General features: G+C 53.1%; 1 protein-coding gene across 1 annotated transcript in view; it reads right to left on the minus strand.

Moving 5' to 3' along the window:
- Positions 1 to 22,026, minus strand: part of LOC137467991 (maestro heat-like repeat-containing protein family member 1) — a 56,168-nt gene that overhangs the window by 11,048 nt on the left and 23,094 nt on the right. Inside the window, exons 8-16 of the mRNA XM_068179415.1 lie at positions 19,547 to 19,699; positions 16,271 to 16,425; positions 14,072 to 14,213; positions 11,515 to 11,687; positions 7,217 to 7,354; positions 4,526 to 4,640; positions 3,574 to 3,720; positions 2,584 to 2,772; positions 61 to 213 (exon numbers count right to left, since the gene is read on the minus strand). Coding sequence (XP_068035516.1) covers positions 61 to 213; positions 2,584 to 2,772; positions 3,574 to 3,720; positions 4,526 to 4,640; positions 7,217 to 7,354; positions 11,515 to 11,687; positions 14,072 to 14,213; positions 16,271 to 16,425; positions 19,547 to 19,699 — 1,365 coding nt within the window. The remainder of the gene's footprint in view (positions 1 to 60; positions 214 to 2,583; positions 2,773 to 3,573; positions 3,721 to 4,525; positions 4,641 to 7,216; positions 7,355 to 11,514; positions 11,688 to 14,071; positions 14,214 to 16,270; positions 16,426 to 19,546; positions 19,700 to 22,026) is intronic.

Consider the following 22,026-nt stretch of genomic DNA (forward strand, 5'->3'; position numbering starts at 1 on the left):
TTCGGCATCGGGGATCCCCCAACTCCCTGGGGATCCCCCCAGGATTCCCGGGAATCTCACCTTGACCACGTCGGGCTGCGGGTCCTGCAGGTGCAGCAGGAGCGTCACGAGCCCGTTGAGGATCTGCTCCCAGAAAACCTCGGAGTCGGTGCGGCCGAAGCGGGACAGGTTCCCGAAGAGGACGATGGACGAGTGCCGGAGCTCCGCGTGTTCCTGGGAAAACGGGGAAAAGCAGGAATCACGGGGGGAAAATCCCAAAGATCCCCACCCTGGGATCCCAAAATGCCCGTCCTGTGATCCCGCCATCCCCGTCCTGTGATCCCAAAATTCCCATCCTGTAATCCCACCATTCCCATCCCGTGATCGAGATCCCATCTTCTGATCCCAAAATTCCCGTCCTGTGATCCCGAAATCCCCATCCTCTGATCCCAAAATCCCCATCCTGTAATCCCAAAATTCCCATCCTGGGATCCCAAAATCCCCGTCCTGGGATCCCAAAATCCCCATCCTGTAATCCCAAAATCCCCATCCTGTGATCCCAAAATCCCCATCCTGGGATCCCAAAATTCCCACCCTGTAATCCCACCATTCCCATCCCGTGATCGAGATCCCATCTTCTGATCCCAAAATTCCCGTCCTGTGATCCCAAAATCCCCATCCTGTAATCCCAAAATCCCCATCCTGGGATCCCAAAATTCCCACCCTGTAATCCCAAAATTCCCATCCTGGGATCTCAAAATCCTCGTCCTGTGAACCCAAAATTCCCGCCCTGTGATCCCACCATTCCCATTGTCCCAAGCACCAGGGGACAATCCCAGTGGGACAATTCCAGTGGGGAAAATCCAATGGAAAAATCCCAGTGGGACAATTCCAGTGGGACAAATCCAATGGGAAAATCACGATGGGGCAATTCCAATGGGATGACCCTAATGGGACCAATCCCAGGGGGACAATTCCGATGGGATGATCCTAACAGACCAATCCCAGTCGGACAATTTCAGTCAAAAATATCCAATGGGAAAATTCCAGTGAGAAAATCTCAATGGAAAAATCCCAGTGGGAGAATTCCAGTGGGGAAATTCCAATGGACCAATCCCAGTGGGACAATTTCAACTGGACAATTCCGATGGGACAATCCCAGTGGGACAAATTCCAATGGGACAATCCCAATGGAATGATCCCAGTGAGCCAATTCCAATGGACCAATCCCCATGGGCCAATCCCAGTGGGAAAATCCCAACGGAAGAATCCCAAGGGGCAAATCCCAATGGGAAAATCCCTATGGGACAATCCCAGTGGGAAAATTCCGATGGGACAATCCCGATGGGACAATACCAGTGGGACAATCCCAATGGGAAAATCCCAATGGACCAATCCCGATGGAACAATCCTGATGGACCAATCCCAGTGGGACAATTCCAGTAGGAAAAATCCAATGGGAAAATCCCAATGGGACAATCCTGATGGACCAATCCCAGCGGGACAATCCCAGTAGGAAAAATCCAGTGGGAAAATCCTGATGGGACAATCCCGATGGACTAATCCCAGTGGGAAAATCCCACTGGACCAATCCCAGTGGGACAATCCCAATGGGAAATCCCAATGGACCAATCCCGATGGGACAATCCTGATGGACCAATCCCAGTGGGAAAATCCCAGTAGGAAAAATCCAGTGGGAAAATCCTGATGGGACAATCCCGATGGACTAATCCCAGTAGGAAAAATCCAGTGGGAAAATCCTGATGGGACAATCCCGATGGACTAATCCCAGTGGGACAATCCCAATTGACCAATCCCAGTGGGAAAATCCCAATGGACCAATTCCGATGGGAAAATCCCGATGGACCAATCCCAGTGGGACAATCCCAGTGGGAAAATCCCAGTGGGACAATCCCAATGGGACAATCCTGATGGACCAATCCCAATGGACCAATCCCGATGGGAAAATCCCAATGGACCAATCCCGATGGGAAAATCCCGATGGACCAATCCCAGTGGGAAAATCCCAGTAGGAAAAATCCAATGGGAAAATCCTGATGGGACAATCCCGATGGACTAATCCCAGTGGGAAAATCCCAATGGACCAATCCCGATGGACCAATCCCAGTGGGACAATTCCATAGGGAAAATCCCGATGGACCAATCCCAGTGGGACAATCCCAGTGGGAAAATCCCAGTGGACCAATCCCAATGGGACAATCCTGATGGACCAATCCCAATGGACCAATCCCGATGGGTCAATCCCAATGGACCAATCCCGATGGGAAAATCCCGATGGACCAATCCCAGTGGGACAATCCCAGAGGGAAAATCCCGATGGGACAATCCCAATTGACCAATCCCAGTGGGAAAATCCCAGTGGGAAATATCCAGTGGGAAAATCCCGATGGGAAAATCCCGATGGACCAATCCCAGTGGGACCCTCAGCCCAGCACAGGAGCACAGGCGAGGATCCAGGAGAAATCCCAGCCCAAGGGAGAAATCTGGGAAGGGAAAACCCCACGGGATGGCCCCCTGGAGAGGCGCCCGCCACGCCCCAACCCCGTTCCCAGCGCTCCGGGAATTCCGGGCTGGCTTCCTCACGCTGTCGAAGAAGGGCCGGATGCGGATGGCGACGTGGAGCAGCATGGATTGCACGTCCCGCTCTTCCAGGTGATCCAGGATTTTGGAGAGGCTGGACATGGCCTCCAGCGCCAGCAGATTGCTGGGATCGTCCTTGTCGTCCATGCCGTTGACCATGGAGGCCAGCAGCTGCGAGCCGTGCCTCCGGATCTGCCAGGAAAACCGGGATCGCAGCCGGGAAAACCGGGATACGGAGTCCCGGGAGGGAGCTGGGGGGGGTCATCCCGGAGAAAAGTGGGATTGAGGGGATCCAGAGGGAGTTTGGGATCAGCTCCGAGGGAAAAAGGGATGGAGGAAGAGGGAACGGCTCCAAGTTGGGATTTTTGGGGATATTCCCCTGGAATTGAGGACAAGCAGGGATTTGGTGGGTCCAGGGTTGGGATGGGATTGGGGAATTCCTGGGAGCGGCTGAGGGAGCTGCAGGGGCTCATCCCGGAGAAAAGCGGGATTGAAGGGATCCAGGGGGATCCAGGGCGGGATCTGCTCCCAGGGAACGGGGACAGGAGCTGGGAAATGGCCTCGGGTTAGGATTTTCGGGAGCATTCCCCTGGAAAGGGCTGGAATTCTGGGATTTCAGGCCTCGGGAAGCAGGGCGGGGACTGAGGGTGGCGATTCCCAGGAGAAGCTGGGAAAAGGGGCCGATCCCAGCTGGAATTCCTGCGGCTCCAGGAAATGTTCCCGGGGATCCCCGGAGAATGGGGCTGGGGAGGATCCCCCTGCTGGGAAAGGCTCCGGCACTTCCCAGCATTCCCGGGAATGGCTCCAGAAAACTGGGATTTTTAGGGTTCGGAGCCTCCCGGTGCATCCCAATCCCTGGAGCTTCCTCCCCGTCCCACAAAACCTCATCCCATTGTTTTGGAGGCAATTCCAACCCTTCCCTGTGGAATCCATTCCCTGTGTCCTGCCCTTCCCGTCTCCCTCCAAATCCCAGATCCCCGGAGCTGCTCCCACCTTCTCCGGGGATCCCGAGGCCACGTTCCCGAGCCCCCGGAGCGCCAGGACCCGCACCAGGAGGCAGGAATCCTTCTCCAGAGCCGTCAGCGCGTCCAGGATCGGCTCCAGCAGGACCAGGTCGTTCACCACCTTGTGGCTGAGGAGCTGGAGAAGGGAAAAAACCTCGGGATACGCTGGGAAAAACCCCCCGGATCGATGAGGGGGGAGCTGGAATTCCCAGGAAGAGCCGTGGTTGGAGAGCTCTGGGATAATCCAGGGAAAACTCAGCCCGGGCTGGGATTTGGGGTCCTGGAATGGTTTTGATGCAGGATTGGGAAAATTTGGGAATTTTTGGGAAGATTGGGCTCCAAAGAGCCACTGTGGGTCTGGAATTTCCCCTCATCCTGCGGATCCGCCGGAATTCTCTTCTCCTTCCCCTCAGCTCCGGCTGGAATTTGAAACCCGCCGAGATTCAAGCACGCTCCGGATTCTGGGATGGGCTCCAGGAGCAGCTGGGAATTTGGGATGGGGTTTGGATGGATGGATGGATGGATGGAGGGATGGATGGATGGATGGATGGATGGAGGGATGGATGGAGGGATGGATAGAGGGATGGATGATGGATGATGGATGGATGCATGGATCCATGGATCCATGGATGGATGGATCCACAGATCCATGGATGGATAGATCTGTGGATAGATCCAGGGATGGATCCATGGGGTGGATGGATGGATGGATGGATGGATGGATGGATGGATCCACAGATCCATGGATGGATAGATCTGTGGATAGATCCAGGGATGGATCCATGGGGTGGATGGATGGATGGATCCAGGGATGGATCCAGTGATAGATGGATGGATGATGGATGGGTGGATGGATCCATGGATGGATGGATCCATGGAGGGATGGATCCGTGGATCCACGGAGAGCAGACCAGCCGGACATTCCCGTATTTCCCGCTCACCTCGGCCAGGAAGGCGCTGCTGGTCACCCTCTGGCACTCGAGGGCGCTTCCCAGCACCGGGATGAGGCTCCGGACGATCGGCGGCAGCCGGGGCCCGCAGAGCCGAGCCATGGCCCTGGGTGGGAACAGCACTCGGAATCCCGGGAATCCCAGGAATCCCGGGAATCCCTGTCCCCGGGCAGGACAACACCCAGCACGGAAAACTGGGACTGACCCACAGGGAAGGATCTGGGGCATCCCGGACACCCCATCCGGGTTTTCTTTGGGATGAGCTCCCCAAAAGTTGGATAATCCCAATCCCAATCCCAACCCGGGGGTTGTTCCCGGAAGATTTTGGGATGGGGTCCTGGCCACCCCTTGGCAATGGGGATTTCCCAGGAATGACGGGATGGGATGCACCAGGATACTCCAGGAATCCCAGGGATGCAGCAGGAAAAGGGAGGAGTTTTCCATGGGGACCTCTGGGATCCCACGGAAGTGGGGCAGGATTGGGGAAGGGAATGAGCCTGGCCATGGGAATGATGGGAAACACGGGATGGGTGGGAAATAGTGGAATCGGAGACACCGGGAATTCCACAGTGGGACTGGAGACACTGGAATTCCACAGTGGGATCGGAGACACCGGGAATTCTGCACTGGGATTGGAGACACTGGAATTCCGCACTGGGATCGGTGACACTGGAATTCTACACTGGGATTGGAGACACTGGAATTCCGCAGTGGGACTGGGGACATCGGGAATTCCGCACTGGGATCGGTGACGCTGGAATTCCATAGTGGGACTGGCAACACCAGGAATTCCACAGTGGGACTGGCGACACCAGGAATTCCACGGTGGGATTGGAGACACTGGAATTCCACAGTGGAACTGGGGACACTGGAATTCCACAGTGGGATCGGTGATGGTGGGAATTCCACAGTAGGATCGGAGACAGCAGGAATTCTGCAGTGGGATTGGAAGCACCGGGAATTCCGCAGTGGAATCAACAGCACTGGAATTGTGCAGTGGGGTTGGAAACTCTGGGAATTCTTCAGTGGGATCTCTGATAATGGAATTCCAGAGTGGACTGATAACAACAGGAATTCCACAGGAACTGGATTGGAGACACTGGGAACTGCACAGTGGGATCAATGGCACTGGAATTCCACAATGGGATCAGAGACTCCGGGAATTCTACACTGGGATTGGAGATACTGGAATTCCACACTGGGATTGGAGACTGGGAATTCCACAGTGGGATTGGAGACACCGGAATTCCATAGTGGGATTGGCAACACCGGGAATTCCACACTGGGACTGAAAACACTGGGAATTCCACACTGGGGTTGATGGCGCTGGAATTCCACGCTGGGAGTGGTGGCACTGGAATTCCACAGGGAACTGGAGACACCAGGAATTCCACAGTGGGATCAGTGGCAGCAGGAAGTCCAGAGTGGGATCACGACATGGGATCACAGCACCGGGAATTCCGCAGTGGGACTGGAAGCACTGGGAATTCTGCACTGGGATCCATGGCATTGGAATTCCGCAGTGGGATCTCAATCGCGTCGGGAATTCCGCAGTGGGATCGAAGAAACCAGGAATGCCACAGTGGGGTCGGTAACAGTGGGAATTCCATAGTGGGATCAATGGCGCTGGGAATTCCAGAGTGGCACTGGAGACACTGGGAATTCCATACTGGGATTGGAGACACCAGGAATCCCATTCTGGGATGGGTGACACTGGGAATTCCATATTGGGATCAACAACTCTGGGAATTCCACACTGGGACTGGAGACCCATTTTGGGATGGGTGACACCGGGAATTCCATACTGGGATTGGAGGCACTGGGAATTCCATACTGGGATCCGAGGCACTGGGAGTTCCATACTGGGATCCAAGGCACTGGGAATTCCATACTGGGATCGGTGACACTGGGAGTTCCATACTGGGATCCGAGGCACTGGGAATTCCATACTGGGACTGGAGACACCGGGAATCCCATTTTGGGATGGGTGACACTGGGAATTCCATACTGGGATTGGAGGCACTGGGAATTCCATACTGGGATCTGAGACACTGGGAATTCCATACTGGGATCAGTGACACTGGAAATTCCATACTGGGATTGGAGGCACTGGGAATTCCATACTGGGATCAATGACACTGGGAATTCCATACTGGGATCCGAGGCACTGGGAATTCCACACTGGGATCCGAGGCACTGGGAATTCCATACTGGGATCTGAGACATTGGGAGTTCCATACTGGGATCAATGACACTGGGAATTCCATACTGGGATTGGAGGCACTGGGAATTCCATACTGGGATCAATGACACTGGGAATTCCATACTGGGATTGGAGGCACTGGGAATTCCATTTTGGGATGGGTGACACCGGGAATTCCATACTGGGATCTGAGACACTGGGAGTTCCATACTGGGATCAATGACACCAGGAATCTCATTTTGGGATCAGTGACACTGGGAATTCCATACTGGGATCAGAGACACCGGAAATCCCATACTGGGATTGGAGGCACTGGGAATTCCATACTGGGACTGGAGACACCGGGAATTCCACAGCGGTACCAACTTCCAGCTCCGGCTGCACCCACCCCTCCACATTCCCGGAGCAAAACGGCAAAACGATCCCGCCCCACCCAAAACCCCCGGAATTCCCCGGGAAGCGCCCCTGGAATTCCCTACCCGGCCAGGAGGGCGATTCCATCGTGGTGCCGCTCGGGAATTTCCATCAGTTCCCAGCCCCCGGCGCTTCCCACGTCCCGGACGACGTTGTCGTTCCCGGCCCGCGCCAGCATCGCCTTCAGCGTCTGCACGGCACAGCTGGAAAATTCGGGATTGGGATTGGGATCGGGATTGGGATGGGATCTGGGGTGGGATTCAGGATTGGGTTCAAGACTGGGTCTGGAATTGGATCTGGGATTGGATTCAGATTCAGTTTGGGATTGGATTCGGGACTGGATTCAGGATTGGATCTGGGGTGGATTTGGGATTGGGATTGGGTTTGGGTTTGGGATTGGGTTTGGGATTGGATCTGGGATTGGATCTGGGATTGGATCTGGGTTGGATTCAGAATTGGATTTGGGATTGGGTTTGGGATTGGATTTGGGATTGGATCTGGGATTGGATTTGGGCTGGATTCGGGATTGGATTTGGGTTGAATTCAGGATTGGATTTGGGATTGGATCTGGGATTGGATCTGGGTTGGATTCAGAATTGGATTTGGGATTGGGTTTGGGATTGGATTTGGGATTGGATCTGGGATTGGATTTGGGCTGGATTCGGGATTGGATTTGGGTTGAATTCAGGATTGGATTTGGGATTGGATCTGGGATTGGATCTGGGTTGGATTCAGAATTGGATTTGGGATTGGGTTTGGGATTGGATTTGGGATTGGATCTGGGATTGGATTTGGGCTGGATTCGGGATTGGATTTGGGTTGAATTCAGGATTGGATTTGGGATTGGATATGATTTGGGATTGGGTTTGGGATTGGATTTGGGTTTGGATCTGGGATTGGATCTGGGATTGGATTTGGGATTGGATCTGGGATTGGATTTGGGCTGGATTCGGGATTGGATTTGGGTTGAATTCAGGATTGGATTTGGGATTGGATTTGGGTTTGGGATTGGGTTTGGGATTGGATTTGGGTTTGGATCTGGGATTGGATCTGGGATTGGATTTGGGTTGAATTCGGGATTGGATTTGGGTTGAATTCAGGATTGGATTTGGGATTGGATTCAGGATTGGATTTGGGATTGGATCTGGGATTGGATTTGGGTTGGATTTGGGATTGGATTTGGAATTGGGTTTGGGATTGGATCTGGGATTGGATTCAGGATTGGATTTGGGATTGGATCTGGGATTGGATTCTGAATGAGTTTAGGATTGGATCTGGGACTGGGTTTGGGATTGGATTCGGGACCGGATTCAGGATTGGATTTGGGATTGGATCTGGGACTGGATTTGGGTTGGATTCAGGATTGGTTTCGGGACTGGATTCAGGATTGGATTTGGGATTGGGTTTGGGATTGGATTCAGTTTGGCTCTGGCTCCATCCAGGATATCCCAAGGGAATTCCGTGCCCGGGGACGCTGGGAATGCCGGAGTTGGAGCCATCCCAGCACACCGGGAACGGGATCAAAGACAAAAAAATGGGAAGGGAAAAACTCCGGAGCTACTTGAAGGGATTTTTTTCATGGAATGAACGATTTATAGGCTTGGGATTGTTTTGCCGCGGAGCAACATCTGGAAAACATCCGTTATCCCGTCAAAACACCGGGAAGGGGAGCCAGGGATAAATCCCGGCTGTCGGAACGGGGATCCCACACACGAAGGAAATCCGGGATTCGGGATTGGCCTTCGGAGCTGCTGTCCCAGATCTCCCCATGGGGATTTGTCCCATTCCCCCGGAATTTGTGGGGGTGGGAGAATCCCAAGGATGCCAGGACAGCCTCTGGAATGCTGGAAATTTGGAATAACAAGGGAAAATGGATCCCAAACACGGGAATTGCCCTGGAAAACATTCCCTGGGATCTGGAGCATCCTTGGATTCCCGGCTGGACGGGATGGGACCATCCCAGAGGTTTTCCAACCTCGGCCATTCCATGATTCCAAAGGATCCAGGATCCCACGGGGAAAACCCAAGGGAGAGGCCCAAAGGTGGATTCGCGATGGAAAATCCGGGAGTTTTCCCAAAAAAAAAAACACCAAAAACCCAGAGGATCTGGAAAGTTCCCGGTGGAGCTTTCCCTGTCTTGGATGGCCGAGGGGAAAGTGGGACAAGGAATGGGAATGGCAAAATTCCGGGGGGGGGAAAAAAAAAGAAAAAACCTGGAGTGCCAGAGAGGCCTCGGAGCCTCCGGGGTTAATTCAAGACTAATTAAGGAAAGCTCGGGATCTGCCGCGCTTGGGAAACCCCGGGGATGCGGGAGTGGGGTGGGAATGGGGGGGGATTTAAGGATGATCCCATTCCCACGGGACAATTCCAGGGATGTCCACGGAATTCCGGACTGGTTTGGGATGGAGGGAATTTTGGGATCATCCCATTCCCACTTTTTCCATGGGACGCTTCTCGCTATCCCAGGATGGGACAATTCCAGGGATGGAGCTGCCTCGGTTTCCCTGGAATTCACCCTCCCACTCCTCTCTTTTTTGGGAATCCGCTCCCACATCCAGACCCAGCTCTGGATACTCCATCCCACTCCTGCTTCCCAAATTCCCAATCCCAGCCTGGGATCCCAACCCTTGGCTTCCATCCCATCCCATCCCATTATCCCATTATCCCATTATCCCATCCCATTATTCCATTATTCCATCCCATAAACCCATAAACCCCACAAATCCCATCCCATTCCATCCCATAAATCCATCCCACAATTCCCATAATTCCCATAAATCCCATCCATCGCATCCCACAAATCCCAGCAATCCCATCCTCTCCATCCCATCCCATGATCCCATCATCCCACAAATCCATCACCCCACCCCATTTCCCCCCCACTTTTCCCATGGAATTTCCCACAGAATTCCCACCTTTTCCCACAGAATTCCACCTTTTCCCACAGAATGCCCACTTTTTTCCCCCATGGAATTCCCATCTTTTCCCCCCACAGAATTCCCACATTTCCCCACAGAATTTCTGTCTTTCCCCCATAGAATTCCCATCTCTTCCCCATGGAATTCCCATCGAATTCCAGCCCTTTCCCCATGGAATTTCCACCCTTTTCCCAGGGAATTCCCCACAGAATTCCCCCTTTTCCCTAGGGAATTCCCACCCTCTTCCCCCATGGAATTGCCACCTTTTCTCCACAGAATTCCCATTCCCCCCCGATGGAATTCCCCCTTTTCCCTAGGGAATTCCCACAGAATTCCCCCTTCCCCCCACAGAATTCCCACAGAATTCCCCCTTCCCCCCCACAGAATTCCCACTTTTCTCCACAAAATTCCCATTTTCCCCCACGAAATTCCCCCTTTTTCCCCGGGAATTCCAACACCCTCTTGCCCCATGGAATTCCCACAGAATTGCCCCTTTTCCCCACAGAATTCCCACCTTTTCCATGGAATTCCCACCTTTTCTCCACAGAATTCCCATTTTCCCCCACAGAATTCCCGCTTTTCCATGGATTCCCACCTTTTCTACACAGAATTCCCCTTTTCTCCCACAGTATTCCCGCCTTTTCCATGGAATTCCCCCTTTTCCCCAGGGAATTCCCACCTTTTCTATACAAAATTCCCATTTTCCCGCACAGAATTCCCACCTTTTCCATGGAATTCCCACTTCCCCCCACAAAATTCCCACTTTTCCCCCCATGAAATTCCCCCTTTCCTCCACAGAATTCCCACCTTTTCCATGGAATTCCCACCTTTTCTACACAAAAATTCCCCTTTTCCCCGCGGAATTCCCACCTTTTCTATACAAAATCCCCTTTTCCCCAGGGAATTCCCTCCTTTTTCAGGGAATTCCCCCCTTTTCCCCACAGAATTCCCGCCTTTTCCATGGAATTCCCACCTTTTCTACACAGAATTCCCCTTTTCTCCCACAGTATTCCCGCCTTTTCCATGGAATTCCCCTTTTCCCCAGGGAATTCCCACCTTTTCTATACAAAATTCCCATTTTCCCCCACAGAATTCCCACCTTTTCCATGGAATTCCCACTTCCCCCCACAAAATTCCCACTTTTCCCCCATGAAATTCCCCCTTTCCTCCACAGAATTCCCACCTTTTCCTTGGAATTCCCCCTTTTCCCCAGGGAATCCCCACCTTTTCCATGGAATTCTCACCTTTTCTACACAAAGTTCCCCCTTTCCCTGCAGAATTCCACCTTTTCCATGGAATTCCCACCTTTTCTACACAAAAATTCCCCTTTTCCCCGCGGACTTCCCACCTTTTCTATACAAAATCCCCCTTTTCCCCCAGGGGAATTCCCTCCTTTTCCAGGAATTCCCCCCTTTTCCCCCCGGGAATCCCCCTGCCCCCCTCACCTGCAGGGCTGGAGGTTCCTCTTTTCCCGGCCCTGCAGGGATTTCGGGAGCTGGACCCCCACGGAGCAGCCGAGGCGCAGCAGGAGCCCCTGGAAAAGCTCCGGGAATCGCTCCCAGGACCGCGGGCCCGCCGCCTCCGGCGCAGACATGAGCTCATCCAGGGCGCGCGTGGCCTGCCAGGGAAAAGCGGGAATCTCCCGGGAAAACTCCGGAAAAAAAAAGGGAGTTTTGGGTTTTCCGCCCCTTCCCCGCCGCCCGAGTTTAACCCCCTGCCGAGAGTCCACGGATCGGGGGCTTTTCCTGCTGGAATTCCCAGGGATTTGGGGTTTTTTCCGATGGAATTCCCATGGATGTGGGGTGTTCTCCCAGGGATTTGGGGCTTTTCCTGCTGGAATTCCCATGGATTTGGGGTTTTTTCCCGATGGAATTCCCGTGGATTTGGGGTGTTCTCCCGTGGATTTGGGGTTTTTCCAGTTGGAATTCCCACGGATTTGGGGTTTTCCCTGTTGGAATTCCCGTGGGGGTGGGGTTTTCTTGCCGAATTCCCATGCGTTTGGGGGTTTTCTCCCAGGGATTTGGGGTTTTTTCCGATGGAATTCCCGTGGATTTGGGGTGTTCTCCCGTGGATTTGGGGTTTTTCCTGCAGGAATTCCCACGGATTTGGGGTTTTCTCCCAGGGATTTGGGTTATTCCGATGGAATTCCCGTGGATTTGGGGTTTTCCCCCAAGGATCTGGGTTTTTTTTTTCGGATGGAATTTCCATGGATTTGGGTTTTCTCCCAGGGATCTGGGGTTTTTTTTCCGATGGAATTTCCATGGATTTGGGGTTTCTCCCAGGGATTTGGGGTTTTCTCCCGTGGATTTGGGGTTTTTCCTGATGGAATTCCCGTGGATTTGGGGTTTTCTCTCCCAGGGATTTGGGGTATTCCCGGCTGGAAATTCCATAGATTTGGGGTTTTTCCGGCTGGAATTCCCACGGATCTGGGGTTTTTCCTGTCGGAATTCCCATGGATTTGGGGTTTTTTTCCGATGGAATTCCCGTGGATTTGGGGTGTTCTCCGGTGGATTTGAGGTTTTTCCTGCAGGAATTCCCACGGATCTGGGGTTTTCTCCCAGGGATTTGGGGGTTTTCCCTGCTGGAATTCCCGTGGGTGTGGGGTTTTCTTGCCGGAATTCCCATGCGTTTGGGGTTTTCTCCCAGGGATTTGGGGTTTTTTTCGATGGAATTCCCGTGGATTTGGAGTGTTCTCCCGTGGATTTGGGGTTTTTCCTGCTGAATTCCCACGGATCTGGGTTTTCCTCCCAGGGATTTGGGTTTTTCCTGATGGAATTCCCGTGGATTTGGGGTTTTCTTCCACGGATCCTGGGCTTTTCCTGCTGGAATTCCCACCAATCTGGGTTGTTTTGCAATGGAATGTCCGTGGATTTGGGGTTTTCTCCCAGGGATTTGGGGTTTTCCCTGATGTAATTCCCATGGATTTGGGGTATTTTCCACAGATTTGGGGTTTTCCTGTTGGAATTCCCGTGGGTGTGGGGTTTTCTTGCCGGAATTCCCATGCGTTTGGGGTTTTCTCCCAGGGATTTGGGGTTTTTCCTGTCGGAATTCCCACGGATCTGGGGTTTTCTCCCAGGGATTTGGGGTTTTTCCTGATGGAATTCCCACGGATCTGGGATTTTCTCCCAGGGATTTGGGGTTTTTCCTGCTGGAATTCCCGTGGATTTGGGGTTTTTTCCTGATGGAATTCCCGTGGATTTGGGGTATTTTCCCACGGATTTGGGGTTTTCCCTGATGGAATTCCCGTGGGTCTGGGGTTTTCTCCCATGGATTTGGGGTTTTTCTTGCTGGAAGTCCCGTCGATTTGGGGTTTTCTCTCTGGGATTTGGGGTTTTTCCTTTTGGAATTCCCATGGATTTGGGGTTTTTCCTGCTGGAATTCCCACAGATTTGGGGTTTTCTCCATGGATTTGGGATTTTTCCTGCTGGAATTCCCACAGGTTTGGGGTTTTCCCAGCTGGAATTTCCCTGGATTTTGGGGAAGGATCCCGAGAAGGATTTTCCCACTTGGGAACTTTTTCCACCTGGAAATATTTCCCCCACCCAGGAATTCTTTCCCACCTGGGAATAATTTTTCCACCCGGAAATTTTTTTCCCATCCACAAATATTTTTCCCACTGGGAATATTTTCCACCCGGGAATTTTTAACACCTGGAAATCTTTTCCCACCCTGGAATTTTTTCCCAACTGGAAAGGTTTTTCCTACCCGGGAATATTTTCCCACCTGGAAATTTTTTCCTGCCTGGGAATATTTTCCCCAGCCAGGAATTCTTTCCCACCGGGAACATTTCCCACCGGGAATTTTTTCCCCGCTGGGAATTTTCCCCCCCCCCACCCTGGAACATTTTCCCACCCCAAATCCATCCCTTATTTTGGACCCCAGGCATCCCAAAGCCGAACTTTTTGGGGGGGGGCTTTTGGTGGGAATTTTTGGTGGGAATTCTCCGGGAATTCCGTGGGAATTCCGTGGATACTCACGGCCAGGGGCGGGGCGGGTGGCCACGCGCTCGGAGGCGCTGCCCAGCAGGAAGGATTTGCTCTCCTTGAAGGGAATTTCCCGGCTCAGCTTTTCCAGGAGCTGCTCCAGGATTTGGGAAGTCAGGGAAGGCTCCGTGCCCAGCGCCCTCCACATGGCGCAGGTGGGGCTGCGGGAAAAACAGGGAATTTCCGGGAATTTCCGGGAATTTCTGGGAATTCCCGGAACTTCTGGGATAAAAACGGGATGAAAACGGGATACAAATGGGAATTTTTAGGATGGAAATGGGAATTTCTGGGGATAAAAAGGGATAAAAATGGGAATTTCTGGGATAAAAACGGGATTAAAACGGGATAAAAATGGGATAAGAAAGGGATTTTTAGGAACGGAATAGAAGGAAAGGGATCAGGATGGATTCGGGATCGGGGCAGGATTTAGGCCCGGATTCGGGATCAGGTCTCCAATCGGGATCGGGGCTGGGATTTAGGCCCGGATTTGTGACCAGGGCTGTGATTTAGACCCGGATTCGGGATCAGGGCTGGGATTTAGGGCTGGATCCTGGATCGGGGCAGGATTTAGGCCCGGATTCGGGATCGGGGCTGGGATTAGGGCAGGAATCGGGATCGGGGCTGGGATTTAGGGCCGGATTCGGGATCAGGGCTGGGATTTAGGGCAGGATTCAGGATCAGAGCTGGGATTAGGGCTGGATTGGTGACCAGGGCTGAGATTTAGACCCGGATTCGGAGATCAGGGCTGGGATTTAGGGCTGGATCCAGGATCGGGGCTGGGATTAGTCCCGGATTCGGGATCAGGGCTGGGTTGTAGGGCTGGATCCAGGATCGGGGCAGGATTTAGGCCTGGATTCGGGATCAGGGCTGGGATTTAGGGCTGGATCCAGGATCGGGGCTGGGATTAGTCCCGGATTTGGGACCGGGGCTGGATGTAGGGCCGGATTCGGGATCAGGGCTGAGATTAGGCAGGATTGGTGACCAGGGCTGAGATTTAGACCCGGATTCGGGATCAGGGCTGGGATTAGGGCAGGATTCGGGATCAGGCCTGGGATTAGGCCTGGATTCGGGACCAGGGCTGGGATCTTGACCCGGATTCGGGATCAGGGCTAGGATTTAGGGCTGGATCCAGGATCAGGGCTGGGATTTAGGGCTGGATCCAGGGTCAGGGCTGGGATTTAGGGCTGGATCCAGGATCACGGCAGGATTTAGGGCTGGATCCAGGATCAGGGCTGGGATTTAGGGCTGGATCCAGGATCGGGGCAGGATTTAAGGCCCGGATTTGGGATTGGGGCTGGATTAGGGCCGGATTGGTGACCAGGGCTGAGATTTAGACCCGGATTCGGGATCGGGGCTAGGTTGTAGGGCTGGATCCAGGATCGGGGCTGGGTTGTAGGGCCGGATTCGGGATCAGGGCTAGGATTTAGGCCTGGATTCGGGATCAGAGCTGGGATTAGGGCCGGATTGGTGACCAGGGCTGGGATTTAGACCCGGATCCAGGATCGGGGCAGGATTTAGGCCTGGATTCGGGATCAGGGCTGGGATTTAGGGCCGGATCCAGGATCGGGGCTGGGATTAGTCCCGGATTCGGGACCAGGGCTGGGATGTAGGGCCGGATTCGGGATCAGGGCTGGGATTAGGGCAGGAATCGGGATCAGGGCTGAGATTTAGGCCTGGATTCGGGATCAGGGCTGGGATTTAGGGCTGGATCCAGGATCGGGGCAGGATTTAGGCCTGGATTTGGGACCAGGGCTGGGATCTCGACCCGGATTCGGGATCAGGGCTAGGATTTAGGGCTGGATTCGGGATCAGGGCTGGGATTAGGGCAGGAATCGGGACCAGGGCTGAGATTTAGACCCGGATCCAGGATCGGGGCAGGATTTAGACCCGATCCAGGATCGGGCAGGATTTAGGCCCGGATTCGGGATCGGGGCTGGGATTAGGGCAGGAATCAGGATCAGGGCTGGGATTAAGGCAGGAATCGGGATCAGGGCTGGGATTTAGGGCTGGATCCAGGTTCAGGGCTGGGATTTAGGGCTGGATCCAGGATCAGGGCAGGATTTAGGCCCGATTCGGGATCAGGGCTGGGATTTAGGGCTGGATCCAGATCGGGGCTGGGATTTAGGGCTGGATTTGGGATCAGGGCTGGGATGTAGGCCCGGATTCGGGATCGGGGTCGGGGTCCGGGGCCGGGAATTGCGCCGGGAGCGCTGCCCACCTGTCGAAGGGCAGGGCGCTGCCCAGCAGGCTGCGGACGACGCGCTCGGGGTGCTGCAGCGCCAGGAGCAGCACGGCGCGCTGCGCCGCCCGCCGCAGCTGCGGCTCCGGCCCCAGCGCCAGCCGCGCGCGGATCGCCGCCAGCAGCTCCGGCACCTGGGGGAAACCGGGAATCCTGGAGTTCCGGGCCTGGGGGAAAACCCTTGGGAGCCCGGGGATGGCGGGAAAAGAGGGGTGGGAGCCTTGGATAACCTGGGGAAAATGGGAATAAAGAGCCCCGGAAAAGAGGGCCCGGAAAAGAGGGAAAAGAGGAGTGGGATAATTGGGATAAACCGGGAGAAATGGGAATCAAGAGCCAGGAAAAGCTGGAAAAGAGGGGTGGATCCTTGGATAACCTGGGAAAAATGGGAATAAAGAGCCCCGGAAAAGAGGGGTGGGATCCTTGGGATAACCTGGGAAAATCGGAATAAAGAGCTCTGGAAAAGAGGGAAAACAGGGATGGGAGCCTTGGGATAACCCAGGAAAATGGGAATAAAGAGCCCCGGAAAAGAGGGAAAAGAGGGGTGGGATCCTTGGGATAACCCGGGAAAAGTGGGAATAAAGAGCCCCGGAAAAGAGGGAAAAGAGGGGTGGGAGCCTTGGGATAACCTGGGAAAAGTGGGAATAAAGAGCCCCGGAAAAGAGGGAAAAGAGGGGTGGGATCCTTGGGATAACCTGGGAAAAGTGGGAATAAAGAGCCCCGGAAAAGAGGGGTGGGATCCTTGGGATAACCTGGGAAAAGTGGGAATAAAGAGCCCCGGAAAAGAGGGAAAAGAGGGGTGGGATCCTTGGGATAACCTGGGAAAAGTGGGAATAAAGAGCCCCAGAAAAGAGGGGTGGGATCCTTGGGATAACCTGGGAAAAAAGGGAATCAAGAGCTCTCGAAAAGAGGGGTGGGATCCTTGGGATAACCTGGGAAAAGTGGGAATAAAGAGCCCCGGAAAAGAGGGGTGGGATCATTGGGATAACCTGGGAAAAGTGGGAATAAAGAGCTCTGGAAAAGAGGGGTGGATCCTTGGGATAACCTGGGAAAAGTGGGAATAAAGAGCTCTGGAAAAGAGGGGTGGGATCCTTGGGATAACCTGGGAAAATGGGAATAAAGAGCCCCGGAAAAGAGGGAAAAGAGGGGTGGGAGCCTGGGATAACCCGGGGAAAATGGGAATAAAGAGCTCCGGAAAAGAGGGAAAAAAAGGGGTGGGATCCTTGGGATAACCTGGGAAAATGGAATAAAGAGCTCTGGAAAAGAGGGGTGGGATCCTTGGGATAACCTGGGAAAAATGGGAATAAAGAGCTCTGAAAAAGAGGGGTGGGATCCTTGGGATAAGACTGGGAAAAAGGGAATAAAGAGCTTGGGAAAGGCGGGATGGGATCCTTGGGATAACCTGGGGAAACCAGGAATCCTGGAATTCTGGGCCTGAAAAACCCTTGGAAGCCCGGGGAATGGTGAGAAATAGCCCAGGAATGGCGGGAAAAGAGGGATGGGATCCTTTGGATAACCTGGGAAAAACGGGAATCCGTAGCCTGGGAATAGCGGGAAAACAGGGATGGGAGCCTTGGGATAACCCGGGGAAAATGGGAATAAAGAGCCCCAGAAAAGAGGGAAAAGAGGGGTGGGATCCTTGGATAACCTGGGAAAAGTGGGAATAAAGAGCTCTGGAAAAAATGGATGAGAATCTTGGGATAACCTGGGAAAAGTGGGAATAAAGAGCTTGGGAAAGGCGGGATGAGATCCTTGGGATAACCTGGGGAAACCAGGAATCCTGGAATTCCGGGCCTGGAAAAACCCTTGGAAGCCCCGGGAATGGTGAGAAATAGCCCAGGAATGGCGGGAAAAAGAGGGATGGGATCCTTTGGATAACCTGGGAAAAACGGGAATCCGGAGCCTGGGAATAGCGGGAAAACAGGGATAGGAGCCTTGGATAACCTGGGGAAAATGGGAATAAAGAGCCCCGGAAAAGAGGGGTGGGATCCTTGGGATAACCTCGGAAAAAAGGGAATCAAGAGCTCTGGAAAAGAGGGGTGAGAATCTTGGATAACCTGGGAAAAGTGGGAATAAAGAGCTTGGGAAAAGCGGGATGGGATCCTTGGGATAACCTGGGGAAACCAGGAATCCTGGAATTCTGGGCCTGGAAAAACCCTTGGAAGCCCGGGGATGGCGGGAAAAGAGGGATGGGAGCCTTGGGATAAGACTGGGAAAAAAGGAATAAAGAGCCCCGGAAAAGAGGGGTGGGATCCTTGGGATAACCTGGGAAAGTGGGAATAAAGAGCCCCAGAAAAGAGGGGTGGGATCCTTGGGATACCTCGGAAAAAAGGGAATCAAGAGCTCTGTGATTCTGGGAATTCTGACCTGCTCGTTCAGGATCCCGCCCCGTTCCCGGAGCAGGAATTTGGGAATTTTGGGGACTCTGGGAATTCCGACCTGCTCGTGCAGGATCCCGCCCCGTTCCCGGAGCCGGAATTTTGGGAATTTTGGGGATTCTGGGAATTCCGACCTGCTCGTGCAGGATCCCGCCCCGTTCCCAGAGCAGGAATTTGGGGAATTTTGGGAATTCCAACCTGCTCGTGCAGGATCCCGCCCCGTTCCCGGAGCAGGAATTTTGGGAATTTTGGGGATTCTGGAATTCCCACCTGCTCGTGCAGGATCCCGCCCCGTTCCCGGAGCAGGAATTTGGGAATGTTGGGAATTTTGGGAATTCTGGGAATTCCGACCTGCTCGTGCAGGATCCCGCCCCGTTCCCGGAGCAGGAATTTGGGAATGTTGGGAATTTTGGGAATTCTGGGAATTTCCACCTCCTCGTGCAGGATCCCGCCCCGTTCCCAGAGCAGGAATGTTGGGAATTTTTGGGATTCTGGGAATTCCGACCTGCTCGTGCAGGATCCCGCCCCCGTTCCCGGAGCAGGAATGTTGGGAATTTTGGGAATTCTGGGAATTCCGACCTGCTCGTGCAGGATCCCGCCCCATTCCCGGAGCAGGAATATTGGGAATTTTGGGAATTTTGGGAATTCCGACCTGCTCGTGCAGGATCCCGCCCCGTTCCCGGAGCCGGAATTTTGGGAATTTTGGGAATTCTGGGAATTCCCACCTGCTCGTGCAGGATCCCGCCCCGTTCCCGGAGCAGCAATGTTGGGAATTTTGGGGATTCTGGGAATTCCGACCTGCTCGTGCAGGATCCCGCCCCGTTCCCGGAGCAGGAATTTTGGGAATTTTGGGAATTTTGGGAATTTTGGGAATTCCGACCTGCTCGTGCAGGATCCCGCCCCGTTCCCGGAGCAGCGCGTTGCCGAGCGCGGCGGCGGCGCGGCCGCAATTCCGCTCGGGATCCTCCCAGGCCTCCAGCAGCGCCAGCAGCAGCTCCGGCAGCTGCTCCGGGGGGATTCGCCTCGCCAGCACCTGCAAGGGGGGGGAAAAAAAAAATGGGAAAATTGGGAATTCCGGAAACCCCCAAATCCCAAAAAATCCCCCCAAAAAATCCATTAAAAAAAAATTCCATAAAAATCCCAAAAAAATCCCCAAAAAATCCATAAAATTCCTAAGGAATTCACAAAAAAATTCAAAAAAATCCCCCCAAAATCCCCAAAAAAATCCATAAAAATCCCCCATAATCCCCCCCAAAATCCCCCAAACTCCTGAAAAATCAAAAAATCCCCGAAAAATCCATAAAAATCCCCCATAATCCCCCCAAAATTCCCCAAACTCCTGAAAAATCAAAAATATCCCCCAAAAATCCCCCTAAAGTTCCTAAAAAATCCCCCAAAAAATCCCCAAAAATCCCCCAAAAATCCATTAAAATCCCCAAAAATCCCCAATATTCCAAAAAAAACCCATAAAAATCCCCCAAACAATAAAAAAAATCCATAAAAATCCAAAAAACTCACCCAAAATTCCCAAAAATTCCCCCAAAAAACCCCAAAAACCCCCAAAATTCCTAAAAAATCCCCCGCAAAATCCCACAAAATCCCCCCAAAAACCCACAAATCCCCAAAATATCCCAGCAGAAAAATCCCAAAAAAATCCACAAAATTCCTAACAAATCCCCCAAAAAATCCCCCCAAAATCCCCAAAATCCCTAAAAAATCCCACCAAAAAAAACCCCTAAAATCCCCAAAAAAACCCAAAAAATCCCAAAAATCCCTTAAAAATCCATAACAATCCCCAAAATTAAAAAAAATCCATGAAATCCCTTAAAATCCCCCCCATAAAAATCCTCTAAATTCCCAAATACCCAAATCCCCAAAATTCCCAAATTCCCAAAATCCCCCCCAAAATTCCCCCCAAAAATCCCCCCAAAATCCCCCAATCCCCAATCCCAAATCCCAGATCCCCAATCCCCAATCCCCAATCCCAAATCCCAGATCCCCAATCCCCCAATCCCAAATCCCAAATCTCAATCCCAAATCCCAATCCCCAATCCCCAATCCCCAATCCCCAATCCCAAATCCCCCAATCCCCAATCCCAATCCCCAATCCCCAATCCCCAATCCCAATCCCCAATCCCAAATCCCCAATCCCCAATCCCAAATCCCAATTCCCAATCCCCCAAATCCCCAATCCCCAATCCCAAATCCCAATTCCCAATCCCCCAAATCCCCAATCCCCCAATCCCCAATCCCCAATCCCCAATCCCAATTCCCAATCCCCAATCCCCAATCCCCAATTTCCAATCCCCAATCCCAAATCCCCAATCCCAAATCCCCAATCCCAATCCCAAATCCCCAATTCCCAATCCCAAATCCCCAATCCCCAATCCCAATCCCAAATCCCCAATCCCCAATCCCCAATCCCAAATCCCCAATCCCAAATCCCCAATCCCAAATCCCAAATCCCAAATCCCCAATCCCCAATCCCCCAATCCCAAATCCCCAATCCCAGTCCCCAATCCCCAATCCCAAATCCCCAATCCCCGATCCCCCAATCCCCAATCCCCAATCCCCAATCCCCAATCCCAAACACCCAATCCCAAATCCCCAATCCCCGATCCCCCAATCCCCAATTCCCCAATCCCAAATCCCAAATCCCCAATCCCAAATCCCCAATCCCCAATCCCCAATCCCCAATCCCCATTCCCCAATCCCCGATCCCAAATCCCCAATCCCCAATCCCCAATCCCAAATCCCAATCCCCAATCCCCAATCCCCCAATCCCCCAATCCCCTATCCCCAAATCCCCAATCCCCAATCCCAAATCCCCAATCCCCAATCCCAAATCCCCAATCCCCAATCCCCAATCCCAAATCCCCCAATCCCAATCCCCAATCCCCAATCCCCCAATCCCAAATCCCCAATCCCAAATCCCCAATCCCCAATCCCAAATCCCCAATCCCCAATCCCGAACACCCAATCCCAAATCCCCAATCCCCGATCCCCCAATCCCCAATTCCCCAATCCCAAATCCCAAATCCCCAATCCCAAATCCCCAATCCCCAATCCCCAATCCCCAATCCCCATTCCCCAATCCCCGATCCCAAATCCCCAATCCCCAATCCCCAATCCCAAATCCCAATCCCCAATCCCAAATCCCCAATCCCCAAATCCCCAATCCCCAATCCCAAATCCCAAATCCCCAATCCCAAATCCGCAATCCCCCAATCCCAAATCCCCAATCCCCAATCCCCCAATCCCACAATCCCCCAATGCCCCAATTCCCAATCCCCAATCCCAAATCCCCAATCCCCCAATCCCCTATCCCCAATCCCCCAATCCCAAATCCCAAATCCCAAA

This window comes from Anomalospiza imberbis, unplaced genomic scaffold (genome assembly GCF_031753505.1).
Source record: "Anomalospiza imberbis isolate Cuckoo-Finch-1a 21T00152 unplaced genomic scaffold, ASM3175350v1 scaffold_94, whole genome shotgun sequence".
Lineage (NCBI taxonomy): Eukaryota > Metazoa > Chordata > Aves > Passeriformes > Viduidae > Anomalospiza > Anomalospiza imberbis.